Genomic DNA, 27,171 nt, shown 5'->3' on the forward strand with positions numbered 1-27,171 from the left:
ACATCACCAATTATTAGCTGTGTGACCTTGGGCAAGTTACTTAACATCTCAGAACCTCTATTTTGTTACTTAGGAAAAAGAGAGAGGATAATGGCTCATGTCTCTAGGGCTGCTGCACTAGGAGGATTCAGTAAGATAGATGCATATCATGCTTAGCACGGCCCTTAACAATATGAAATACATGCTAGCTACTGTTGAGAAAAATAAAGTAGAATCTTGAGGTGAAAGGGAGCTGAGAGGTTATGAAAGAGCAGGGCTAGGGGTTGGTGGAAGAGGTGGTGGCAGCAGCGGATGTCTTCTTCAAGGGGGAAGCCATCTTCCCTCAGAGAGTATGAGACCCAGAGAGGTGGTGGCAGAGTATCATTTCCCCTGGAAAAGTGAATAAAAACAGAATTTGCGAGACCTGAAGAGTGAGGGAGGCAAGCAGGCGTGGCTCAAGGACTGGCCTCCTGTTTACCGTATAAGAGGTCCAGGTTTTGATTCCCAGGGCCTCCTGGTGAAGGCAAGCTGGCCCGCGTGGAGAACTGGCACAGCAAGATGACGCAACAAAAAGAGACACAGAGGAGAGACAATAAGAGACGCAGCAGACCAGGGAGCTGGGGTGGTGTGAGAGATTGAGCACCTCTCTCCTCCGTCCCAGGATTGGTTCCCAGTGCTGCCTAAAGAGAGGATAAGCAGACACAGAAGAACACACAGCGAAGGAACACAGAGAGCAGACAGAGAGTGCAAAACAATGGATGGGGTGGGGGCAGATACATAAATAAATCTGAAAAAAAAAAACAACTGAGGGAGTTTGCAGGGGAGAAGGGACAGTTGGATATAAACCACAGCTCGGCTTCTTCTATCTTCTTCCTTCCGCTTCCGAGAGGCCCCAGTAGAGAGCTGTCTGGCTGTCGTTGGAAGAGGCCACAGGGTAATTGAGGCCTTGATTTCTCTAGTAAAATGTTTATGAAGCCCATAAACTCATGCCTTTATTGGCCCGGCGCATTCCGGGGGTTGGATGTGGCTCTCCGAGGTGTAGTTAAAACACCTGCCACACTCGGGCACCCAGTGGCTGCTCAGGTCTCACCAAGACCCACCAGGCGGCACCACCGGCGGGGCGCCCGGGGGGGCAGCACGCCCGAGGGCAGAGGCCGGCCAGAGAGCGCCTCCCGCGCCCCTGCACCCCCTCGAAGCGCCTGTAAATGCCCCATCTCAAAAAGCCCAAGGCGAGGCGAGCCTGCACGGGAACGGCAGGGAACCCGCGTCCTGGGGAGGCTGGCCGCTCGCGCACAGTCCCCTGGGGGTTGTGGTCGTGCCCTCAGGAGTCTCTGGGCAGCTCGGTCCCCCATCTCCCTTTCTCGCCGTCCTCTTTGACTCTGCTGGGGAGAACCCCCGCACTGCGTGGCTGAAGTCACTGGGGGTTGGAGGAGTATGAACTTAGAAGACCTGTATTTACTTCATGGGCCTCCAAAGGAGGCTTTCGGAGTTGAATGAAGATTCTGAATCCAAAAAGTATGTTTGGAGGAGGGGGTGCTGCGTGGGCATCACAGGCAGAGAGCACGGGCGCGGGCTGGGTGTCGAGGTGCTGTGGGCGGGCAGCGTGCCTGGCATTTACACACAGCCTCAGAGGACGGCGACGGCGCAGGGGCCCTGCCCAGCCTCGGTGGGGGTGATTGATTCATCCGGGCCTTTGCCTGGTGACCCTGCTCCAAGAAGCCTCTGGATCCCTTTGTCTGCCTCCTCAGCTTCCTCAAGCCCCCACTCCCACCCCCCACCTTGGGCCCCGCATCCCAGGCCCTCCCTCCTATCCCTCTACTCTACCACCAGCTCACCACTCCCCTGGCCCCACTTCCAACACAAAAGGCAACTTTGTCTTTCAAGTCAGCAGTCATAAATCCATGTCTCTCCCTCCTGGCAGCCACCTCTGACAAATGGGGGCCTGGATGGGGGAGTGGAGGGGGACAGGATTCAGCTTGAGAAAGTCCCTGCATCCAGCCATCAGCACCAAGGACCGGTGAGTAGCCGCCCTACACCGACCGATCTTTGATTCCAATGGACTGTAAGGCCCCAAAGCAGGGCCAGCGCGGACGCAGCCTAAGCTCTCTGCTGATCCTGGGCTGGACTTCACAACCCTAGAAGAATAAAACCTCTGAACTCTGCCGTTAATCACTCCCTGATTTGGAGGCTCCAGTTCTTCTTCCAGATAAAGCCAGGAGCCCCCCCCAGTGCTGAGCCGTAGGTGGAAGGTGTGACGCGTGCCTGGGGAGCTGGTGCCCCCACCTTCCTCACACAGGGGCGTGCCACACCTTCAGGTGGGTGTGTCCACTGCGTTCAACCGGGACCTCACATTCAGCGAAGGGGCAAGGAAGAGAAGCAACCCAGGTTTTCAAAAGCAGACCCCATTTCAAATAGTTTGCCCTGTTTTCATCCCACATACCTGGCGATGAGTCAGATGTGTCCTAGTTTTCGATATGGAAAACACAGTCATCTGTCCTATTTACACAGCAGACCCACTGAGTTAGCTCTAAGTATTCATTCAACAGATACTGAAAGCCAACGGTTGTCATACAGGATGTTCTGGCACCCCAGGAGCAAATTCCCTCCACCCCACAGGCCCTGTGCTTAGAGGTTCCCGCCCAGACTCCTAAGAAACCTCAGAAAGGTGAAAGCACCAGGGGCAGCATCTAGGGACTGTCACAGTCACATGGCCCTGGAAAACAGACCAGCAGAAGCCATCAACGTTCAAGCTCAATTCTTTACACCAATACCACTCATAGCCGATGGAGTTACTAGCCCTACTGAGGCTCAGAGAGGTTAAGTAACTTGCCTGAAGTCACACAGTTTAGGATGCTGAGGCAGGCATTTGAACTTAGATATTAGAGCTGTCACATTTCAAATCCAGGGCTCTTTCCCTGCATGACGGCTGACGTCAGTGGGGAAATACACATTCAAACGCTGCTCAAACATGACTGTTTCTGCCCACACATAGAACACAGAGGCACACAACGTCCTAGACCCTTACAACCAGTGTCCTCACAGTCAGAGACACCCGTTCCGCTGCAGGTTTCACTTGAATTTAACTCCTCCAGGGTCTGAGGGTAAGTGTTAGAGAGTGTAACTAATGCAGACGAGCACCGTGGTAGGGTGGTGTTACCACCCCACTGACGGTCACTGAGCTCACACATGTTTCTAGGTTTTATTAACACAGGTAAATAAACCACCTCCATGCCTGTCCTAGGGCGGCTCTTCCAACTCCACCACCAGGAACCCTAGCCCAGGGCTATGTGAGGATGGGGCCTGCAGGGCTACTCATAGGTTAGCCTGCTGGGCCTTATAGAATAGGTGTAATGTATTTTTCTGTTTTCAGGTTTTTTTCGGGGGTGGTGGTGGCACAAAGCATTATGGAATGCCAGTGGCTTTGTGCAGTAAGAGAAAGGGTAAGGGAAGGAGCGAGGGCAAGGTGCGTGTACTAAAGGGAGGGATGGAGAAGAACCCCCGATTATTCATTAGCATTGCAGTGGTATAAAATATTAGAATTTCTGCATTTTGAGAAGACCGATTTAAGATTGTACATCTCCAGTCTCCTGCTGGCAAATAAATCCTCTTTTCCTTCCTGGCCTACTTCTGTGCCGCGCTGAACAAACGATTATCCCTCTTCAGTAACTGTGGGAACTACGACTCAGCTCTTTTAATAACTAGCTGTGTGGCTTGGTAAAGTCAAAGCCCCTCTCCGAACCTCTGTTTCCTCCTCTGTAAAATGTGGGAGTTGAGCTGGACAAATCATAAGATCTCATCCAGCCGCAGCCACTGAGGCACATCTGATTCCAAGTGCCAGTTCCAGGCTGCCGGGTCAGCGGCTGGGAGTCACCCTGGGAATCTCTCTTTGCCTTGGAATTGACAATGTCCAGGCCCAGCAGAGCCCCCCTGCACAGACTGCATGTCTCCACCCGTGGCAGGGTCGCCAATCTTCCTTATGTAAACCTGCCCCGTCCCACAACATCCCTAACTTCATCACTGGTCAGGACGCCTCACCTTCCGGAAGGGCATCTGGTTAGGGGGTCCAGACTGAAGCTGTTAACTAAATTGCTTTCACATGACCCCTGGGACAATTCAACAAAAACAGACACTTCCCCCAAATTTTCAGAGCCACATATTAGGATCTGTAGGAACTAATACAGTGGGGGTCATGTAATGGAGAAGCACCTTGGGATCATGCCTGGCTCTGAGACCTTTCAATGCCAAAGCAGATTTTCTCATCTATGAAATGGGAGTAGGGCAGGGTAGACAAGATAATTTCTAAGGTCCATATCAACATTAAGATTCTGGGAAAACTGGGGAAAGTGGTCTGTCTCATTCAGGAAAGGACCCTCTCCCCTTCTGTTACCCTGACCCTATCCTGCACTTGAGAATTTCTGATGGCTCAGCATCCAACCATCATAGATCAAGGCCTGCAGCCCATCAACCCCTAACTACTCACCAGAGTATTGCCTTATCTGTGCCGGGGAAGAGAGAAGTCTGCATTCCATCAGGGGAGGATGGAGGAGTTTCTTGGCTGTTTGGAGCTGTGAACTCTTTGGGAAGAGACTTATTTTGGGAACTCCATTGCTGCTCTCTAGTGGTCAGATGGTCCTTCTCTGTTGTAGAGTTTCAAAAGCTTTTCCAAAAATTCAAAGAAATTACCACAACCACTCCTGACCTAGATTCTCTTCCTGGTCTCCTAACAGCCTCATCATGCATCTCTTGTCCAAGGTATAAACCAAGAAGCCACTGCCCAGTCCTCTGCCCTCTCTCCCACAGCTAACTGGTCACCAAATCCTGGCACACCTTCCCCTTTCCATTCACTGCTCTAACACTCCCACCTGTTTCCCCTCCTCCAGTTTTCCCACTCCCAGCCCTCTCTCCCTCATCTTCCTCTTCCATCATGAAGCCATAATTTTCTTCCTGAAGATCCAAACATTATTAAATGCCTTTGATGGTTCTCCCTTGACTTGGAACAAGGGTACTTGGGATAATGATCAAGGCCTTCGTTATGAAGTCCTGTTTCAATCTTTCCAGCCTCAGACGCTGGCTAATTCAGTCTTCACATGATTTGTACTCTGACCGTGCTAGGCAAATTGCCTTCTCCAAGCATAGCATAAATGTTCACCCTTATATTCCTTCACTTCTGCTGTCCCCTCTGCCTGGAACTCTTTTGCCTCTTTCTCTACCAGCACACACATCCTCCATATCCTCCGAACCAGGCGGAATTAATTCCTGCTTCTAATGTGTTGCCTGTCTCCTAGTCCTTATCAGACTGTATTAGAATCGGGTTTCACACATCAATCTACCTACCAGTTTCTGAGTCCCTTAAGGAAAAGAATGGTCTAATTTAGCTTTGTCTCTAGTACCTAGGACAACACTAAGTGACTTTTAAGGATGATATGGTCCTGGGGGCCATTCCCCAATTTGATGTCCATCCTAGAACAAGTCATTTTCTCTACCCAAATCTCAGCTCCCTCAGGGAAAATGAAGGCATTGGACTAGATGAGCGGTGCTCAAACTTGGCAGTGTACCACAATAACAGACAGTGCTTGGTAACAATGCAGATTTCAGGACCCCACAGCCAGAGTCAGGAAGTCATCGGTCTTGCCGGGCCCCAGGAATCTTTCTTTTTTTTTGTAAAGCCCTGGGGTGACTCATGCACTGCCAGGATCGGAAACCTGAGGCCCAACTATTTCTGGAGGACACCGATTCTTCGCTAAGGCTCCGGCAATCCCCAAGGACAGATTCTCAGCCCCACTGCCCACTCCCCAACCCCGCTGGAGCTGGCTGGTCCAGGCACTCCGAGGCCCTATCAGGAGGTGCAGGGTGGGCGGCGGGGCGGGTGGAGGGGCTTGCGGGAGCCCAGCCCCCGCGGGGCCCCAGTCGAGGCATTCGGGTGGCGGGCGGGGTCAGGGCCCCGAGCTTGGGGCCCTGAGAGCCGCTCTCTCGGCTGCAGGAGTAAGTGGGACCATCTGCTCCACTCCTCAGAGGTCAGCGCTTTGTGTCAAGCTCCCATCCCCCTCGCTCCTCCCCCTCCTCCCCCCCCTTGCCCTTTGACTCCCGGGACTCAAAAGAAAAAAAGCACTCGACGTCCCGAGGAAAGTGGGAGCGCGATGGGGAGCGACCACAGCCGCCGCAGCTCCGGGCCGAACCAGCCCCGGGGCCTCCCGCGGCGGAGAGGCGGGCCCGCGGCCGCGGGGGCGGTGGGCGCGGGCCGGGGCCGAGCGGGACCGGCCGGGTCCCGCGCCCGGAGGCCGCGGGCAGAGCCGCAGGGCCGCTGCCGGGCCGCTCGGGAGGAGGAGGGCCGGTTCCCACAGCCGGCCGGGCGCGCCGGGCCCCTTTGAAGTGGCCGCAGCTGCGCGCCCCGCCCCGCGGCTAATCCCCGCCGACGCGGGCGTCCCGGCCCCCCCGCATAGCCATGGTGTCCGCGCTGAAAGGCGCGGGCTAATTACCTCGCTCGCACCACCGCGGGTGAATGAGAGAATCCGGCATTGTGCGCGGCGAATGGAGAAAATAAGACAACCATTGTCCTCGCACGCCAAACGAGGGTTTGATGTCGCTGGGGGGAGCGAGGCACCATTTCCCGCCACCCCCTCCCCCCCGCGCGGCTCACATTCCCCAGCTGGGCCTGGTCCCCGGCGGACTCAGCAAGGGGAAACTGAGGAAGCAGTTCCCGCGACCCCGGGGGAAGAAGATGCGGGACAGCCCTTCCCCTTCCGTGGGCTCCGCACCCATCCCACTGCTGCGCTCCTCGCGGGAGCAGATTCTTGGGGGCACCTACCGTGCGCGCCCAGTTCTGTCCTTGACGCAGAAAAACAGGCACAGCTCTGCAGTCAAAGGCCTAGTTAGAGGCCGCTGGGGACACGCGAGACAACTGGAGAACAGGTCGGGAATTTATGTACCTTAGTGCGCAAACTGTGCGCCTCCCCCGAAAGGGCTGGAGAAGTTTAGAGAATGGCCAGGGGTGTGGGTGGAAGGCCGGAGTGGAAGACTTTGGAAAGGGAAAGGAAGGTGGAGAACTGTGGGGAGTCTGGAACCCTTGAAGAATGAGTACTCAGGGAGGAAGTGGGAAATTGGTTAGAAAGGGAGGTGGGGTCCAAATTATAGGAGGTCAGAATAAGCCAGGCCTGGAGTTTGGATCTAATACGTGAAGCACTGGGGCCACTGTTTTAATCTGCGGAAGCTCCCTATGCGACTGGCAGGCTGATTAGGTAAGACTGGAGAGCAACCACATGCCCACAGAAAGTGAGTCATCATGGGAACCTGATAAACCCTAGGAATTTCACTTGTTTTCATGTATAAGGATTTGAGGTGGCTGAGCTTAGAAATCAGAACTAAAAGAAACCACAGTGCATATAGACAAGCCGATGATCACACTATTTACGCGTTCAACAGATTCTTCGTGCTGTATCAGGCTGCCGTCTCTTCACCATCAGCCCCAAATAAGTTTTCTTAGGGGTACATTCTTGAAGATCAGAAGCTTCTTGCTGTTCTGTCCCTCAGAGTACTTAGCTCAGAGGCGGGAAGGTATACCGTAATGTATGCTCTTTGAGATTTGTTGACCTGCTTCAATATTTCTCAATTCCACATATGCTTTTCCTGGGAACACATACTTCCCAATCTCTTCTAACGGGTGCTTAGAAGATTTCTGTCTAAAAGAATGTCATATGTATGTTCCACTGTTTTATCAAATGACAAAAAGGTCTGGTCTGTTGCCCAGATGGAAAGTAGAAGGTTGCAGCCCTTAGCACCACATATCACAGAGCAACTTCTGAGGCTACAGCTAGACTGTAAGCCCTTTGTGGGCAGACCACAACCAAATCCTTAAACAGGACAATCCATCTACCCACCCACCCACCCATCCATCTTATTTGAGAATAAAACTAAAAAATGGATATTTTTTGAGGGACTGAATGAGTAGCAGCCAAATCATTCCTTGACCAACCAACCATGAACAATACCAAGTGCTAGTTGAAACAGTGATTCATGAAAACTATGCTTTTAAAGGAGAGAAAAATCCAAGTATAACTCATTGTTTTCCTGACCCAATCTAACTCTGGTGTGATCATAGTGCTTTTCTTTATCACTCCTCCTAAATCTTAATCTTGGAATCAAATCACTGCATTTGCCTAAGACTCCAGGATTGTAAGCCCATTTGGCATCACAGCACCTGTTGATGCTGAACTATACCTGGTTTAGGCTGTTTTACCTTGATAGTGGATTTGCCATTGTTAAGAGAACTCCAAAACTCTACAATAAAATAAACCAAAAAAGATAAAAGCAGAGCTGCTGTGGATGAGGTAGAGATGGGAGACCTGGAGACCCAACCAATCTAGCCTCCTTTTTCCTCTCCACCTCCAGCCCCTGAGCCCCCTCCACAGACCCAAGGATGCCAAGGAATGGTACTTAAAATCCCCTGTTCTAGGGAGAAAAAGGAAACAACAGCTGGTTAGTAGCAGGTCAGAGATCATTTTAATGCTACACAGGCTACTAGCTTAATTTTACAGGACTGAAATGACCATGGAAGCCTAAACCACAAATATAATTGTTACTATATATTATTATATGTGTTTCCTTATGCTTGGCTTATATTTTAGCAAGGATGCCTGAATGTCTAAACCCCATATAAATTATACTTTGCAAAAGTGGTCGACTGTTCAAAAGGAAGAGGCGCTACCAGGCCCAAATTAGAGACCCAATGCTTTTAACTGAAAAAGTGCTTTTAAATGAAGCCTATTTTTCCTCACATCTCTCCCGTCCCCAAACCTGAGACCACAGTAACTTTAAAAATAATGCTCCGTGGGTGAGTATTCTGATGGGAAGATAATGAGTATAATAATGAGAATGTGGTTTTTTTTTTCCCCTTATCCATTTCCACAGCAACATGCATTCATGGAATGCTTTGTTATCATTATAGTTATGACTTTAAAAGAGTACATGCAGGGATAGTGCTTCCAAATAGGATGCACAAGTAGCAGGAGGGAAGACAGAGGCTTCTGCATCCTGGGGTGGCAGGCTGAGGTCTGCGCTCACCACGTCCAAGTCCTTCCCATTCGGCACTTGGTAGTAGCGTCTGCACCTTAGTCTAATCTCAGTCCTACTCCAAGTGACCAGTGGCAGGGCTTTAGAAGAGACGTGTCTTGGGGAAGGAACGAGTACAGTTACTTCTGAAGGCACCCTTTTAAACTAGGGGAGCTAGATTACAGCTACACGAAGAGAAGTAGATACGATCCCTTTCAGCTCCCACAAATCAAGAGCAGCCGACATGGCCACCCTCAGCTCCCAACAGGAGGATTTAGAAACCTTCTGGGAATAGTTGGGTGAGACCACCCCTGCCCATCTCTCCCCTCCCCTGAGCAGGTGGGCAGTGATCCCATCCTCCACTTCATATGCCCACATGTCTCCCCATTCCCCAGTCTTCACCAAGCACCTATTCTAGGCCAAGCCCTGTGCTCAGCACTGGGACGCAGAAAGAGCTGTTGCAGTTAGCTGAGAAAATGATTGATCGGAGAAGCAAAATCAGAAACACAGGAGGGCAGTCATATCAAACAGGCTCATTCTACATAATATTTTTATTGGTGATCTGAGTTATTGGAATCAAGAATATTTTAATCTCATCTGCAAGTAGGACTAAATTAGACAGGGTTTCTCTAAGAGGCTAGAGGATTAGAATACCTCCGAAAATTAGGGTGATGGTAAGTATTGCAGAAAGAGGGTGATGTTTCATATAAGCTGGGATGTAAGAGGCAAAACAAAAATAATCCAAAAGGGGGTTGAGGAAAAGGCAAAGTAGATGTGAAGATGGCAGAAAAAGATCGGAGCATCATTGTTTATCACAAGCCAAATAGTATGTTTCAATTCTCTAAGGTCTGATTCAGTTCTAGGTCTCAAGCAAGAACCCAAATCCCACTGGATCAGTCAGCAAGCTGGAAAGAGCATCTGGACTCCTTTCCCTCACAGCTCTGCACAACAGGCTGCGGGACTTGGGGCAAGGCCCTCTCTCTGGGCCCCAGTTTCCACAGCAGTGATAAGAGAAACCTGGGCTAGACAGGAGGGTGGAGTGGGGCAGGGGCAGAGGGCATCAGCAAAGCCTGGAAGACTTCTCCATTCCCCATGGCTGTGTGCCTGGTGTGCTGAGAATACACCCAGGTACTTTCAGCGTGACAAGCACCCACTCCTGTGTCGGGACCCTCTCTGCTTCCTCTCCGCGCCAGGGCTGGTCCGTTTAAAGGTTTGTCTAGTTCCTGCGGGAGGTCAGAAATTCCTGGCCACACCCCCAAGCTTGCGGCGAGCGAGCCGGGCTGGAACCTGAGACCTCGGCTCTTCGGCTCCATTGTTTCCCTTTCAGAGCGGTTCCAGGCTCCCGGTAGGTGGGGCCGCGTTCCAGGATTACCAGGTGAAAATGTCCCTTCCTATCCCAGCCCGGGCCGCCCAGGGGAATGGTGAGCCCCAGGCCCTGAGGCCGTATCCTGGATCCCCGAGGACACACGTAGGCTCACGTAACCACGTACTCACGCGCACCGCACCACACACGTACCTTCGTTCACGCCCGCTCAGAAGCGCGGCCAGCGCGGGCGCGGGGCCTCGACAGCTGCGCGCCTGCGCGGCGCGGGGTTAATTGAATGCACATTGATCCTGCCGCCCGCTCCCGCCTCGGCAAGAAGCGGCAGCGCTTTGTGCTGGGGACGGGGGTCGTGCCTCCTCCCCAGCCTCGAGGAAGAAGGATAGTTTCCCGAGCCAGGCCCCTCCGCCGGCCACCTGGGACCCCAGAGGCCACGCCAAGCGCGGGGCGCAAGCTGCCCAGGGCCCAGGCGGGCTTCCCGGGCGCCCCGCGCCTCAGAAAACGCCGCCCCGGCCCGGCCAGGCGGGCCCCCACCCGCGCCGGGGCTGTGGACAGGCGGCAGCAGGGGCGAGGAGAGCGGCGAGGAAATGGGGCGGGCAAAGAGGGTGAGAATGATAGGAGAGCGTTTTCTGCAGAACTTTGATCTTGACCCAAAAAAAAGACCCAAGGCCGAGCAAGCCCAGTGCGCTAGAAGAGCGAGGTCGAAAAGGAGAGATGAAGCGAGAGAGGAGATGGAGGGAAGGAGCGCGAGCCTGGAGAGAGGCTGGGGGGAGGTGGAGTTCAAAACCAGTGTGTAAGTGTCCCAGGGGTTTTGGAACTTGGAAGGGACTTTAGGATCTTTTCTTCTGATCCTCCCTGCACCTCACTGTTCGTCTATGAGGAAATAGGTCCAGGAAGGTAAACTGATGGGTCCCTGGGGCCACACAGGAATGTGATGAAAGTTATATTTTAAAAGCAGCTTTTTGCATTAGTAGGAGCCAGGGAAGGTGTAGAGCAGGGGTTCTTAACCAGGGGTCTACGGACCTGGGTCCAAGGAAAGATTTCAGGGGGTCTGTGAGCTTGAACTGAAAAAAAAAATCAACTTATTATCTTTATTTTCTCTAACCTCTAACTGAAATCTAGTATTTCCTGCACTTATGCATGTATGCAATAAATAAATTACAGTAGTATTCATTTCATCTGACTGGTAAAGGGTTCCGTGAAACAAAAAAAGTTAAGAAGCCCTGGTGTAGAGGTAAGCTAGACAGTGCCTGGGTGTGCCCAGGATCCCCCGCTGACCTCAGTCAATTAAGGGTGGGGCCAGAGATGTCCTGGCATGGGGCTCTGTCTCCAGGAATCTGTCCTACCCCAGCTTCTCTGCCCTGCAGCGCCTGCTGAAGTCTGCCCCCTTTGGTGGTGGGGGTCAGGGGACGGCAGAGGGGGAACAGGACCCAACACTCCTTAAATGCCTGGCATCTACTCACCCTCTCTCCTTCACAAAAGACAGGGTGCTGTTCGCTCCCATTTTCCGCAAAGATAAACTGAGGCCCAGCGGTGTCAAGGCAGAAAGCTGGAAACCTGAGTCCGTCCTTGGTGCAAGACTATCTGCAATTTGCACTGACTCCAACCCCATGAGGGTGTCTCTAGCCCCACCACAGTACTGGGTGGATGGAGGGCTGGGGCACATGGGCTTTATTTCAGGCAGAGTTTGGAGATGAATTCTAGGTTGTCATAAGCCTCTTGTCCCCCCGCCCCTCCCAAATCTGGCAGAGTCTTTTAGACCCAAGTCCAGGGGAAAGGGGCTAGGTTGGGAGGGGAGCATGGCAAGGCAGGGCCGTGGGCTCTGGCCCATGTCCCAGGCAGTATCAGTCCCAGAGACCCAGGGCTTTCAGGCAGGGGAAGAGGCAGGACCTTCACAAGAAGCCAAGATGCACTGAGCATCCAGGGCTGTGCCACGGATCCCCGAGAGGCCTGGTTTGGTGCTCCCTGGAAGTAATGGTCCCGCAGTTTTGGCTCTCAGTCTGGAGATTCAATGCCTGCCCTATTCCAGGGTCCCCCTCACCAGTAAGAACCCCTGCCCTTCCAGCTGCCACAGTCTGTCCCTCTCTGCTGGGCTGCTGGGGTTACCAAGCATCCTGCCTTCCAACCCATTGTTGGACCCATCACAGACCTGTTCCCCAGGGAGGGGGACAATCTCCCAGCTTCCCCAGCAGGCAGGGATAGTGACAGGGTGGGGTGGGGGGTGGAAGTGGGTGTGTAACTCCAGGAGGCAATAACCTACCTTGCCCTGGGGGCTGTGGCCAAGGCCCAGCAAAGGGACTAGACAAGGACAATGAGCTGCCTCAGCTCCTCCAGACTGATTAAGGCACTCCCCCGCCCCCATCTAGGACCCCTGGGGAGAAGGAGCCTTCTCGAGCCACACCAGTTCCTCTCCTGTGATTTGTTCTGAATTTTCAAACAAAGAGTAATTATGACAGATGTGGAGCAATCAGCATCATTATGCGGGGAAACAAGAAAGGGAAAGGAGCTGGGGGAGGGGACAGGAACTTGTTTCTCCTCCTTGGGTTGAAGCAACTCCCACTTCTACCTCCAGCAGCCCAGCAACCTCCTAACTTCCTTTTCTGCCTAGAACACGTCCCCAGCTCTGCCTCACCTCAAAGGTAGGGCAAGACCTCTGCACAGTGTCCCAGCCCAGCTGGCCCTGGAGATTCTCCTCAGGCCTCCAGGAGCCCTTGGGCAGGTGCCCAGCCTGGCTCACCCCAATGTGACTCCCACTTGGGCCAGGGTTCTAAGTTGTTCCCTCTGCAACATTCCCTCTCTCCCAGTCCTGCATGTCACCAGTGCCTGGATCTATTTCTGAGGAGTAAGAAGCACTATGTTATGTTCTCAAGGGACTCTTAGGGGAAGCGGATTTGGCTCAACTGATAGAGTGTCCACCTACAATATGGGAGGTCCAGGGTTCAAACCTAGGGCCTCCTGACCCATGTGGTGAGCTGGCCCACGCACAGCACTGATGCGTGCAAGGAGTGCCATGCCACGCAGGGGTGTCCCCCATGTAGGGGAGCCCCATGCACAAGGAGTGTACCTCACATGGAGAGCTACCCCATGTGAAAAAAGTGCATGGCACTACACACACAGAGAGCTGATGCAGCAGGATGACGCAACAAAAAAGAGACACAGATTCCCCATGCCGCTGATAAGAATGCAAGCAGACACAGAAGAACAAACAGCAAATGCACACAGAGAGCAGACAATGGGGGAGGGGGCGGCCAGAGGGGGAAGGGGAGAGAAATAAATAAAAAATAACTCAAAGAAAAAAAAAGGGGGGACTCTTAGCTCCCTCCTTAACACTCAGGCCAGGGAGCAGTGGCAGGCAGACCTGGGTTCAAATCTCAGCTTTCCTCTTACTAAGTACCCTTGGGCAAGTTAACTAACCATTCCAGGCTTCTGTTTACTCATCTGTAAAACAGGACTAGTGATGCATATGGAATGGAATGGTTGGAATTAAGTAAATTAACTAACACACATAAAGAGTTTAAGGCCCCGCAGCCTCTGTACTACCATGACTACACTACTATAACCCGTCAGTCGCAGGGCCCCGCACAGAGGTAGCCCTCAAACCACTTAGCTCAGCATCCAGGGCACTTTGGAACCTCAGAGGCCTTCCATGATATATAGGTCACGAGCTGTGATGGCTTAGAGTAATGTACCCCCAAAAAACATGTGCTTACTTTTAATCCATTCCTGTGGGTATGAACTCATTGTAAATGGGACCGTCTGATGAGGTTACTCCAGTTAAGGTGTGGCCCACCTGAAGGAGGGTGGCTCTGAATCCTATTACTGGGGGCCTTACAGAGAAGGCCACTGAGAGAGGAGCCACAGGCAGCAGTCAGCAGCTGGCAGTCAAAGGAAACCAGAGGAGAAAGCGGAAGATGCTGCCATGTGCACTGCAAGTGATGGAAGGGCCAAGGACCCCTAAGTGTCACTGGCAGCCTGGCCCAGAACACCGCAGTCTCCGGGGAGAAAGCACCCCTTGGTGGCACCTTGATTTTGGACTTCTCCTACCCTCAAAACCATGAGCCAATAAATTCCTGCTGTTTAAGCCAACCCACTTGGGAAGCGGACTTGGCCCAGTGGTTAGGGCGTCCGTCTACCACATGGGAGGTCCACAGTTCAAACCCCGGGCCTCCTTGACCCATGTGGAGCTGGCCCATGCGCAGCGCTGATGCGTGCAAGGAGTGCAGTGCCACGCAGGGGTGTCCCCCGCGTAGGGCAGCCCCACGCGCAAGGAGTGCACCCGAGAGGAGAGCCGCCCAGCATGAAAGAAGTGCAGCCTGCCTAAGAATGGCGGAGAGCTGACACAACAAGATGATGTAACAAAATAAACACAGATTCCCATGCCGCTGACAACAACAGAAGCAGGCAAAGAAGAAGATGCAGCAAATAAACACAGAGAACAGACAACCGGGGCGGGGGGAGGGGAGAGAAATAAATAAATGAATCTTAAGCCAACCCACTGTATGATATGTGTTTTAGCAACTGGAAAACTAAACCAGGAGCCCACACGTGAGGTTTGCTGTTTAACAAGCCCATATCCAGAACACAAGCCTGGGGAGGGACAAGACAAATGAAAAACAAGCAGAAACATGCACATTAGTCTGCCCTGAGTGGGGGTGAAGGTGGTGAGAGAATAAAAAGACCCCTCCTTCCTGAACCAGAGAACAACGAGGCACCAGAGAGGGCCAGAGGCCTCCCAGGTGGGGTAGTTCAGAATGGTGAGCCCAAGAGCCAAGGAGAGCTCCCTTACTTGCCCCGGGGAGGACCAACCACTTCCTTGGGCAGGCTACCAGCGTCCCCTCCAGGGGCCTCAGTTTTCAAGTCTGTAAGAGGAGGAGGTTGGACCAGATGAACTCCAAGGTTTCTCCTGCAGATCCAGAAGTCTGTAATCCTACCTGGAGACAAGGTCCTAGGTGGCATGAGGATTTTAGGGTCCTTCTGCTATGGCCGGCACCAGCAAACTCAGTGAAAGGGCTTGAACTCGGGTCTCTCTCATGGTGGTCTGCCCCCTCCTCTCCATTTAGGTGGTCTGGCCTCCATCTGCCCACCCCAAGTGCCTGGAGCCTCTAGCTGGTCCCCCTTTCAAACATTCCAGTGGCCTTGGGGGCAGCAGCCAGACCAGAAAGTCCAGTTCCTGCCCATTATCACTGCTGGCATCTGTACTGCAACCCAACACCAGCATTCCAGAGAGCAGCCCCAGGCTGCCCCCACCACTCACCCTGGTCAGTGTCCTGGCTCAGACAGGCCCCGACCAGCGTCCAGGGTTCTCAGATTCCTCTCAGTGAAGGGCTGCTCCCAGAGAGGCTCTGACTTGCTGGGGAGGCCATGGACCCCTTTCTTTGAGGTCCTCTTTGAACCTCATTCTCTCAGTCTCTTCTCTCCGTGTCTACCAAGGCCCGAACTCATCTATTTCTTCTGCTTCTAAAACAGAGGGACCTCTCTCGCGGCACAACAGAGCGTGGGGCCTTACGGTCCACAAGAATTCCCACAACTGGAAAAAGAGGCAGGAGGGGGACAGGGCTGGAGACGAAGACTGAGGATGTGAAAGACAAGGACCCTAAAGGTGGGGCCAAGGGGCAGGTATCAAAGACCTAGGAGCATTTGCACACAAGTGTAGATACAGCGTTATTCACAATAATCAAAAGGGGGAAGCAACCCAGTGTCCATCAGCGGAGGAATGGATAAACAAAAGGTATAGACACACAATAAAATATTACTCAGCCTTACAAAACGAATGAAGTCCTGATACATGCGACAACATGAATGAACCCTGAAGACATCATGTTGAGTGAAATAATAAGTCAGACACACAGGGACAGATATTATATGATTTCACTTAATGCATAATGGCTATAGGGTTTCTATTTGGGATAATGGGAAAGTTCTAATAATGGACCGTGGGGAGGGTAGCACAACACTGCGGATGTGGATCCCACTGAATGGTATGCTTGGTTGAGATGGAAAAGTTTATCTTGTATATATAACAGGTTCCCAAAATTAAAAAAAAAAAAAAAAAGAACAACTGAAGAAACAATGCAAACTAAATGCAATACATGATATCAGACTGGACCTAATAATGGAGGAGAAAAGGCCTCAAAGGACATTATTGAGACATATGAAAATTGGAATATAGACCGTAAGCTTTATATCAATGTCAAATTTCTTGAACTTGATAACGGTACTTAAGGTGGTTACGTAAGCAAATATCCTTGTTCTTAGGAAACGTACCTGGAAGTAGCACTAAGTGAGCAAGGGCATGATGTATACAACCTACTTTCAGGTGTTCAGAAAATAGATAGATGAATAGATGGATGGACAGACAGATGGATAGAATGATACAGTGAATGTGGAAAAATGTTAAAAGTTGGTGGATCTGGGTATCTGGGTGGGGTGTATGTTGGAGTTCTCTGTATGGGTTTTGTCTTAGTTTTGCAACTCTCCTGGATGTTTGAAATTATTTCAAAACAACAGGTGAAAAAAGACCAAGGAGCATTGGGGCCAAGATCCAGAGATGGAGAAAGGTGAGTGGAAAAAGCTGGAATGTAAGCCTTCTGCATCAAACTTACCTCTCTCTGTCTGAGCCAGGTGAGTCATGCCCTCGCCCTGCCAGCTTGCCTCCACCTGTCACCTTTCCCATCTCCCTGTGATCTGGGTCTGGCCAAGAGCTCCTCCTACTTGCCCCTTCTTCAGGCCTGTGCTCATTCCCTGCTTTTGCACCTTCACTGTGGGTCTCAGTAGCACCTGTCCAGGCACCCCTTCTCAGGAAGCCCCTGGGACTGCTCTGACCCACAAGATTAATCTCCTCTGCTCCCCCCTTACATCTGAGGGCAGTAACAGAGCTTAGCATTTCTTGATACAGAGTTCACCAAGTTAGTGGTAGGGAAGCAAGGTCAGAAATCAAGGTAAGGTTCTTTGGGGGTGGAGGCAGCCAGGGTCAAGGTACCTGCCTCATGCAGGAAGTTTCTCATTTTAAGAATAAGAAAACTATGGCCTTGACTCCTGGAGGTACTATCGCCATGCCCATATACCTATAATATAAGTCCCGCCATCCATCCAGGGACCAAGAGCTTGTTTTTCTCCTCTCTCACTTAAGCTGGCTGAGAAAGGATCAGTCCCTCCCAGGACCCAGTAAAACTATCTATTGCTGCTTCTTGTCCTGCCCCAGTTCTGCCCACTCTAGCTCTCTAGCCCGACCACACTGTTCAGGAGAAGAGGGATTCCCAGAGGCCGATTGTCCTGGGCCCCATACTCAACCTTCAGGCATGCACCTGTATGCTCAGGTACCCACACAGGTCCACATGGCCAAACACATACACACCACCGGTCTTTACCCCAGTCGGAGGATACATTCCTTGTTTGCAACAAGGATATGGCCTTAGGGTGCCACAGACTAGTTATCTTTTGGTGTATCCCTCAGTCCAGTATAGACAAAGACAGCAGTGAGCTGTTTGGTGCCCTTCTGTTCCATCCCACTTTCAATGAAGGCTGGGTAGAACAGCCTTCAAGCTACTGTGAAAAGTCACGCGCGCACACACACGCACACACATATACACACAGCAGCCTGCAGGGACTCTGGAAGGGAGAGGGAAAGGCAACACAAGAAGGCCAGGAGTGAAAAAGTCCTTTCTCCCTGGGGGTGGGGAGGGGACAGAGGGTTAAGGGGGGCAGGGGGCCTGTTTCATTTGCAGGCTGCAAATGCCTCTCCTATTCACCGGGCCCACATTCCCAGCCAAGGCGCCTGGCCGCGGACAATGCCGAGAACAGGAACAGAGAAGATTTGCACATTGTGTTCAAGGGGCCAGCTGGCTGCCTGCGAGAGCAGAGCCAAGGTGTGGGAACCAGAAGCCTTCGACTTCCACACTCGAGGCCCGCTGGTGGGGGCGAGGGGCGGCAGAGGGTAAGGGAGGGCCTCCCCCACAGCTGGGGCCATTGCAGGGCTGAGGGACACAGACCTCCTGCAGCCAGGAAGTAAGGTCCAAGGCAGGAGACAGTGGGACCCAGGCGGTCGGGGGGGGGGGGGCACCACCAAGCAATTTAGTCTCCAATTCACACCCCATCTGGTGAGGAAGAGAGATTCTCAGCTCCTCTAATAAACACACAGCACTAGCCACCCCACGCTCCTGCCCCATGTGTGTTATATTCCCCGCGATCCTCGCTGCTCACAAGCTTCTGTTCCTTTGAGCTGTGCTATCAATTAGGAGACAGGGAGAGATAGAGCAGCCGAGAGAGGAAGTGAGGAGAGGCAGGGCTCGGAGCCCAGAAGGCCCACGTTCATTTAGTTTTCACCATCATGCAAGAAACACGAAATACAAAAGAAAGAGAAGCCCGGTAGGAGCTACAATCTAGTTGAGGAGACAGATGGAATGTCCAGCCACAAAACAGTTACTTAACAATGCAAGCAACCAACACTGACGCGAGGTTCAGCCTCAATGCCACAGACCACAAATGCCACCCATGTTAGGAGGGGCAGGAGGAATTACTGTAAGCTAAACGGTCTTTGGGGAGGGATTGGGTAAAGGAGAAGCAGGGGTAAGAACAGACTGGGAAAAGGCCCAGCGAGGTCAGGCGTGTCCTGAGGCCTGGCTGGCTGGTAGGGAAGGCTCCTGGAGCCTTAGAGCAGAAATGAATCACAGTCCAACCACCCAATTTACAATGAAAGAGCAAAGCCCAGAGAGGGCAAGTGACTTGTTCAAAGCCACACAGGACTCCTGGTATCCACATAAAGCCCTTTCCCTATCGTACCTCATGGCGTCTGGGTATCAGAAGAGGTCAGTATGTGGGGTGCCATGACTGGCAGGGAGAAGGATCTGACCCTCACTCACTTGCACCTCCCACTGTGCCACGGTACAGGGCTTGAGGGCAGGCCTAGGCACATGCTGTGACACTTCAGCTGTGGAAGCTGCTTTCTACCCTAACAGGGAGGGTGAGGGTCATTTAGGGACATTTGAGAGGAAGTGGGGGAAACTTCCTCAGGGCTACCTCAGTTGAGCTGCTCTCGGGAAGGAAAGAAAAGCTTGCATTCCACACCCCAGACCTGAGCACAAAACCTCCCCGTGACCAGGCGCCCAGGGTTACCAGCCCCTGCACCAGGAGCCACCTCCCCCCACCACCAACTCTGAAGCCCCTGTGTACACCGACCCCGCCATGTGCGCGGGACTTCCCAGCAGCTCACCTGTTCCTTCATTCTCACCCAGACCCGGTTCCACAGCGCTCTGCTCCAGACCCTGTCTCCTGTCCAAGCAACCAAGGATCTAGTGGCTGAAATGGGATTCTGCTTTAAACTGCCCTCCCTCAGATGGGCTGGGAATAGTTCACACTTCAGAAGTAGGTACCGGAGGCCCTGAGAAGACAGGCAATGCGCGGCGGAGGGAGCGGGGGCTGCAGCAGGACTTCCTCCCCTCTCGCCATCCCCCACACCCTTTTACAAGTCCGGGGTAACCAGGGCCTTTGGGGAATCGTATCACAACCAGAGGAGCTCAGGACGTAACATTCCTCACCTCTGCAGCCTCCCCAGAAAAATAATAGTTAATACGTGCCCCACGCGGTGCTAAGCTCTTCACTCACATTATCACAGATGACCCTCCCAACGTTCCTCCTTGGTAAGTACTATTCCCCCATTTTAAAGATGAGGAAACTGAAGCTCAGGGAGCTCAGGTAACACGCCCGAGGTCCCAGAGCTAGTGGGTGGCGGTGCCAGGGCCCAAGCCCATCAAGCCCAGGGCACCAAAGTCCATGCTCATAAGTACTGTTGGGTCCTCCCAGTCAGGGTGGCCACTGGAGCGGAGGTGGCGGATGGGCAATCCTGGCTCTTGAGAACCCAGCCAGGACAGAGGCCACTAGGCCTTGGACTAAGTTAGCACCCAACACCCGGCACTGGAGATAATATGCAACAAGCACCTCCTAGATGCCAAGCCCTGTGCCAGATGCTTTATATCCATCACCTTGTTGAATCTCCCAGAATTCCTATGCCTATTTTTCCAGATAAGGGCATTTTTTTCCAGATAAGCGCTCAAGAAGATTATGTAAGTCATGCTAAGGGCACATGACCCGTGAATGGCAGAGCTGGAGGTCAAACCCATGTAGGTCTGGCCCTGAGGCCCACGTTCTACTGACTTCACTCTGCTGCCCGCAGGCCCTGGAGCAGAGCCTGTGACACGGAAGGGTCCACTGCAGCCTGTGGAACAGCAGCCTCGGCATCGCCTGGCACTGGGTTGGACAGGCGGAGTCCCAGGCCTTGCCCTAGACCCACGGACCCGAGATCTGAATTTATCACCATCCCCAAGTGAGCTGCATGCACATGGAAGCTGGAGAAGCCCAGCTCTAGATCATGTGGAGATAAGAGCCACGGCCAAAAGTGAGAAACAGGGACGGAGGGCTTTGGGAAGACAGGAGCTGGGAGCCAGACCCTGAGGGGAGAAGGGGAGGCTGGGGTGGGGTCCCCCAATCATCCCCCTCCTGTAGCTGTGGAGTCATCAGGCACAGACATCAACAGGCACGAATTAGGGCATGTGTTCCTACTGGGTGCAGCGACCCACGGAGCCCGGCTCCAGTTCAGACCCTGAGGCTGGAGCGAATCCCCAGGCCCTCCCAGGAAGGGGTTAAAACAGAACAAGTTGCACTCGGCTCCAATAATTCCACTCCTTGATAGATTTCCCTAGAGTATTCTCTAAATGAATCCCTGGGAGAGCGAAAGCTGGCTGCTGGGAGTAGATGAAGGCGTTTGCTTTTGATGGCGATTAACCTCCCTGGGGAAGCCAAGATTACATTAAAAAGTGGTGTCAGTGAAACCACCTTTAAATAAAGAATAAAGTACCGGCTCCTGTTACTGAGTGCCGCCTGTGTGCCAGGCAAGGTTTGGGGTGTGCCAGTCCTCACGAGCATCCACAAGGTAGGATTGGGTGCACATTTCCAAGATGAGGAGACTACACCGGGGTCTCACCATTAACAAGTGCCTTGATTTTCAGCCCCCAAACTACATCGAACTGCAAGGCAGAGAATCCAGAAATATGGGAAGCATGGGTCCTCTTAGATCCCTGAGCCACTCCATCTTCAAAGAGAAGGACTTGAAACCAAAGCCTCTGAGGAATCGGCCTGGGGTGCAAGCCACGGTGGTCGGGCATCTTGCAAGGACAGCATCCCACCTGCTGGGATGGAAGAGGGGCCATTCCCAGCCAGAAGCCTCTGCTCCAGAGTATGGATGCCCTAGAGGCCCCTCCCACAGATCTGGACCCCACCTGCGCACTGGGTTAGTCTACTGGGTGGCTTGTATGTCTGTGGGGGGTGCTTAACATGTACCCCCCACCGCCATCAGCCTCCATGGAGCAGAGAGGGAGGCAGGGGGCTCAGGATGGTTCCTCACACCTTTCCAGAGAGGCACCCTCCCACGTCACACAACATCTGCAGTGCTGGTGTGCACCTGCGCAGGCACTTGTTCCTAAAGTAGGAAACCCAGGCAGCTAGTCAGCCTTGGAGGTTTCTGGGGGCATCATCCTGGTGGCTTGGCCTCCAAACATTAGCCCATGGGGACTCAAGACTTGTGAGGGAGAGAAAGGCCATGTCCGGTCTTTGGAGGCGAAATCCCCAGCTGTCTCCAGGACCGCAAAGGATTAAGCAGGCTGGCCCCTCCCATTGGCCCCTCCGCCAGCCAGAGCCCATAGCTCAATTTCTTATACTGTTAGGAGTTTAAGGCAACCAAACATCTTGAAGGTATTACCATTTATAGAAAAGCACATTTACAATTAGCTCTATATAAACACCTGGGGATTTAGCTCCCAGACTTCTAGGCTGTTGATGCAAAGACCTCAGCAGGGACCATCTACCTGAGGCTGAGGCCTTAACACCGGCCAAGGAGCATCTCCCCAAAAAGTCCCATTTCTGCCATCCGTAAGTCTTCCTGGGGTCCACACCCTCCATCCACACTTCTCTTCCTCACACCCCGCCATCTGCTCAGGGCCCGCACCAGCCATCCACCACACCGCCTGCCGGGAGGGCCCGGGATGAGAAGGGGCTGAGCCAGAAGAGATCTGGTCTCAAAGTCCAGGGCTGCCTCCCACAGAGCTCCTTCTGGGGGCCTGGATCAGCCTTCCTTAGAACAAAGGGGCATCTTAAACCCAGCCGGAGGGCTCTTGCCTTGGAAAGATTCATCACTCACCAGCCGTTCAGAGCAACTGTGCACATGCCCTCAGAGCCAGGAAGAAACTTGTCAGTGATGAGATAGGAAAGAGGCAGCATGCCATAGGCGTTAAACAGGAGGGTGTAGGGTTCAGACTGCCTAGACTGCGGCCCTGGCTCCTCTGCTTACCAGAGCATTACTTACTCCCCCCAGGCTCAGTTTTCTTACCTGTAAGAGGGGAATGAGGACTACCTACATTGTGATGGTTAAACCAGATAACTCATGCAAAGTACTTAGCTGGTTCTCAGCATGTGCATTCAGCAAGTGCTCAATAAGAGTTAGCCTCTTGAAGAAACCCCAGAGGATAAATAAGGGATGGAGGACACTTTCCACTGGCCGAAACTTTTGTACTTTCTTAAGAGTAGTGGTTCTCAACCATGCCCTCTCCCTGCTCTACCCCCTCTAGCCTGAACATTTGATTTATGCAACACACTCCTGAGTGTGCACAGATTAAAAAACAATGACAATGGAATTTCTGCACTAAAGCACAGCCATCATTTCCATCACCACAATCACTGGTTGCCTGTCAGCACAAGCAAAGCACAATTCTAGAGTTGAAAAACCTTGCCTGCCCTTTTCTCTCCTACTCAAAAAAGCCCAGCAGTGTGAAGGTGAGTGGGAGTGATGTCATCACTGAGATAACCCTGAAATTATTCCACCATATTTTTTATAATAAATTGTTGACCAGTCTTAGAACTTCATTACTAGTATAGTCAGATGTTATCCTACCCAAGGATTAGGTTTGAAGGTCACCACATAAAGTTTGCATGTGGCCAAACTTATCCTTTGAAAAATCTCTGAAATCACCCATCGTGGATGACACTTTGTTTACTTTTAAAGAGGAGTCTCACACTCAGCGGACTGGGACGCTCATGATATGACAGGCATACGGAAACTAAGACACACTGACCCAAGGGTTGGGTAAAGCTTGCCATCATGCTTTCACTTCTTTCACTTTCTCTCCTCCCACCCCCAACCCCAAGTGTTTGGCCTCACTCTTGCTGTCACATTCCAATCAGTTCAATAAGCATGTGATACAATTCCACCACCACAAAGTACTGCTATGTGTGTTGATAAATTAGTCCTCCAGAAAGCTGCATCAGACAGGACTGCTCTTGCAGTCCCCATGCCTTAGGGACCCCAGCTGACTCTGGATCGCCAGTCTGATTTACACACCGGGGAAGCAAGGGGCATCCACTTACTTGCAGCCTGGATGCGAGCCTTCCGGCTGACCACCAGCCCAAAGCGGTTCTGAGCCACACACTCATAGTCCCCCTCATCCGAAGGGCTACCTTCTCGCTCCAGCCGGAAGTGATGGATCATCAAGGACCCATTGGCCAGCACAGTGGAGTGGGTGCTCTCGGGCAGCTCCACCCCATTCTTCCTCCAGGTGATCCGCACTGGAGGGGTCCCCTCTACCCTGCAGCCCAGTGCCACAGGCTGCCCAGGGACGGCAACATCATCGCTTGGCTCCGCAGCAAATGCCAGTTCAGCAGAGTGGCCAAGACCTGCATCAGGGCAGGGGAGATGGGGGAAAAGGAGAAGTTAGTGTGGAAAGAAGAGGTAGGAAGAACACCACACAGTTCCCTGGATCTGTGCGCCCCGTTCCCACCTCACCGCAAGGTAATAGGGAGCACTTTATAGAGAGAACTTTAAGCATTGCAAAGTGCCATCCCATGCAGTGTTTTAATTTCTTCATCAAACCATCTTGGAGAGATGTATTATTTTTGCCATTCCCTCTTTTACAGATAAGGAAACTGAGGCCCAGGGATGTTAAGCTACTTGCCCCAGGGCCTCACAGTTAGTAACTGCAAATCTGGGACCCAAGAGCAAGCTGCTGCCACTTCTGTGGTCACCTTGATTAAGAATTGAATCCTCAGACTTTCAGGATGTGACCTTATGTCCTTAGGTAAAGTATTCAACTTGTCCTGGCTTCCCAATCCCCATCTGTTTAAATTGGGAACAACAATGCCTGCCTGCCGGTGATCCAGGGTTGTTGAACATGATCAGCAGACTCAGAAGCACTGTGGAAAGTTCAAAGTTCTAAACAAATATAAAGTGAGATAGTCATGAATCATTGCTTCTTTTTGCTGACAAAATCTTCTGAGCCCTAAGGAAATGTAATAATAGAAGCTGAGATGGATTGGCTGTATATAACATTTACATAGAAAGTACAGAGAGGCGACAGGCAATTGCTTTCTTTTCTTTCTTTTCTTGTTGTCAGCCTTGTAATGCTATTTGGCTTTAAATTTTAAGAAAACGATGTACATTAATAAAAATTAAATAACAAAAGATATGCAACAATCAGAATATTAGATAAGAGAATACTTGATATACTTTATTTTGAAATTTTTAATTTGTACTAGACTTGTGTTTTTAATTTGAAGTATTTGCTGTTGGGCAAGGGATTTTATTACTTGAAAGGTATAAGAGAATTCTGATTGTAAAAACTATTTGGATTTTAAGAGAATCTGACTTTTTAAAAATTTTTAATTTTTTAAATTTCCTGTCTTCCTCCATTTAATCTTGGCTGCCACAATCAGAGAGACAGAAAGCACAAGGACCGTCTTTTTCTTGCATCTATAGTAGAAACCTTAGCAGCAGACATTAACAGCTCCAGGTCTGTCAGAGATGCAGCTGACTTATTTTGAAAAGCACAGAACTATTCGATTTATAAGTAATGTTTAAAGACTGGAAAATGTGTATTTGTTAGAAGTGTAGGTCTGCATTATTTGGTGTTTGAAATGCTCAAAAGAATTGAATAATTGAATATGTTGTTATAGTTTGAAAAAAAATCTTAGTCCCAGTCCCAGGTCCAAGGCCTGGCAGGAAGCAGGGCATGTGGGCCCAGGACCCAGGCTGGCACAGGCCAGGCTGCAGCCTCAGCATGCCCTAGGTGGTCATGCTTTTGCCTTTATTGTAGGGAGAGACGACGGCTACCAAATGCCAAATCAGATTTCCCAAAACTCAGGAAGAAGGGAGATTCCTAGAGCCTTTACTCTTAGCGACCTCACCCCTCCTGCAGGAGAAGAGAAATGAGCAGGAATAGAAGCTGAAAGAGGGTGCTCAGAAAATCAGGGGAAATCTCCCAGGAGGTACAAGCACTCCAGTCCCAGGCTTGATGCCAAGTCTCCAACTTCTGCGAGCAACTTACCAGCCCAGTTACAACTTCATTCCAAGAGCAAGGAACCCACCTGCCTAAAGGGGCAGCCTCAGACCCTTCCCCACATTCCCAGTCTTGCTGGACCCTCCTCAACACACCTGCGCCCTCCCGTGCCTGGGGAAGACAGGGAAGTTGGGGGGGGGGGGGGTTGGAAAGAGGAGATGACTGGGGTTTAGGGCTTTCCATCCCCCCAGTGTGGTTAAAAGCGGGCTGTGCTTTGAGTGAATAAAACAAACATACTGTGTTCAGGAATTACACACGGTTCCTCAGGGAGATGTAGTATTTTTAAACTTTTGAGGATCACACGCCTGCAGACCCCCTACCCATCCCACCCCCATGTCCTGCTTTTCAACCACTTCAGGCCCCAACGCAACTGGGGGGGAAAGTTTCTCCTTGGTGCAGTCGCGATGTCCTCCACTTCTAGGAAGAGGAGAGAAATAGGGGTGGAAGGGCAAGGGCTTGATTTGCGCCTCCCTCCCAAATGAGATGAGCCCTTTATAGTTACTGAGGGAACAAGGATGGTGTTGACCCAGCTCTGGCAGCAAAGCGGGCCGACCCCGCAAGCCCGGGGACAGGGGCTCACTGCGTGCGCCCTTGGGGGCATGTGGCCATCCCCGCGGCTCGCTCGCTCTTGGGCGGCTTCTCCTGCTGCTCCTCATTCGTGGGCTTTCCCCTCCGTCGCCCCCTCCCCAAGATCCCACCGTTCGGAATCGTCCTCCTCTTCCTCGGTATCTCCCACGCACTCCGCGTCCCAGGTCTTTCCAAATTTGGACGTGCCCTGTACGCCCCGCGCGGCCGCTGGAGTCTCCTGTCCCTCTCGGTCCTGGCCCCCGTCCCCGAGTCCACTGTGTCCTGTCTCGGCTGCCTCGGGTTACTCCGTGTCCACCGCCAGGCTCCGCACACTCCTGCTCGCCAGCCCCGCCGGGACTCGGCCCCGGAGTCTCCCCACGCTCGGTTTCCCCCTCTCCCCTGCCCTAGCCCCGGCTTGGCCGCGCTCCTTGCCCCTCCAGGGGTCGGGGCTCCAGGACCTGCCCTGAGTCCCAGAGCCACAGCGAACCGAGCTCCGTCTCTCTCCCAGGAGCCGCGTTCTCCTCAGCACCCCACCACCGGTCCGACCCCGGCAGCCCGGCCTCGGTGTCCCCTCCCGGGCTCCACTCGGTCCCACTCGGCTCGTCTTCCCGGGCAAGTTCCTCTCCCCCGGGGTCCGCCCCTCGCGCCCGCTGACTCCCTTCTCGCCCTTCCCCGGGCTCGGTCCGCAGCCGCCCGAGCCCAGAGCGCCCTCGCTCACCATCGCTCCGCGCGGGCAGCAGCAGCGGCCACAGCAGGGACAGCAGGAGCCGGGGCCAGCGCGGCGCGGGCGGGGGGCGCGGGGGCGCGGCGCGCGGCGCAGCCATGGGGCTCTCGGTCCGCTCCGCTCGGCGACGCGCGGCTGCGGGGCCTCTCGCGACTCACAGC

General features: G+C 52.6%; 1 protein-coding gene and 1 non-coding gene across 2 annotated transcripts in view; both read right to left on the reverse strand.

Moving 5' to 3' along the window:
• Positions 1–27,171, reverse strand: part of IGDCC3 (immunoglobulin superfamily DCC subclass member 3) — a 38,939-nt gene extending 11,768 nt beyond the window's left edge. The window contains 2 exon segments of the mRNA XM_058294354.2: positions 23,756–24,061; positions 27,005–27,171. Of these exon segments, the coding sequence (XP_058150337.1) occupies positions 23,756–24,061; positions 27,005–27,110 (412 nt within the window). The 5' untranslated portion in view covers positions 27,111–27,171.
• On the reverse strand, positions 25,058–25,190 carry LOC111762886 (small nucleolar RNA SNORA31). Its single transcript, XR_002795889.1, has one exon. It is a non-coding gene; the product is annotated as a small nucleolar RNA SNORA31 (small nucleolar RNA).

This window comes from Dasypus novemcinctus, chromosome 3 (assembly GCF_030445035.2).
Source record: "Dasypus novemcinctus isolate mDasNov1 chromosome 3, mDasNov1.1.hap2, whole genome shotgun sequence".
In the NCBI taxonomy this organism is placed as follows: Eukaryota; Metazoa; Chordata; class Mammalia; order Cingulata; family Dasypodidae; genus Dasypus; species Dasypus novemcinctus.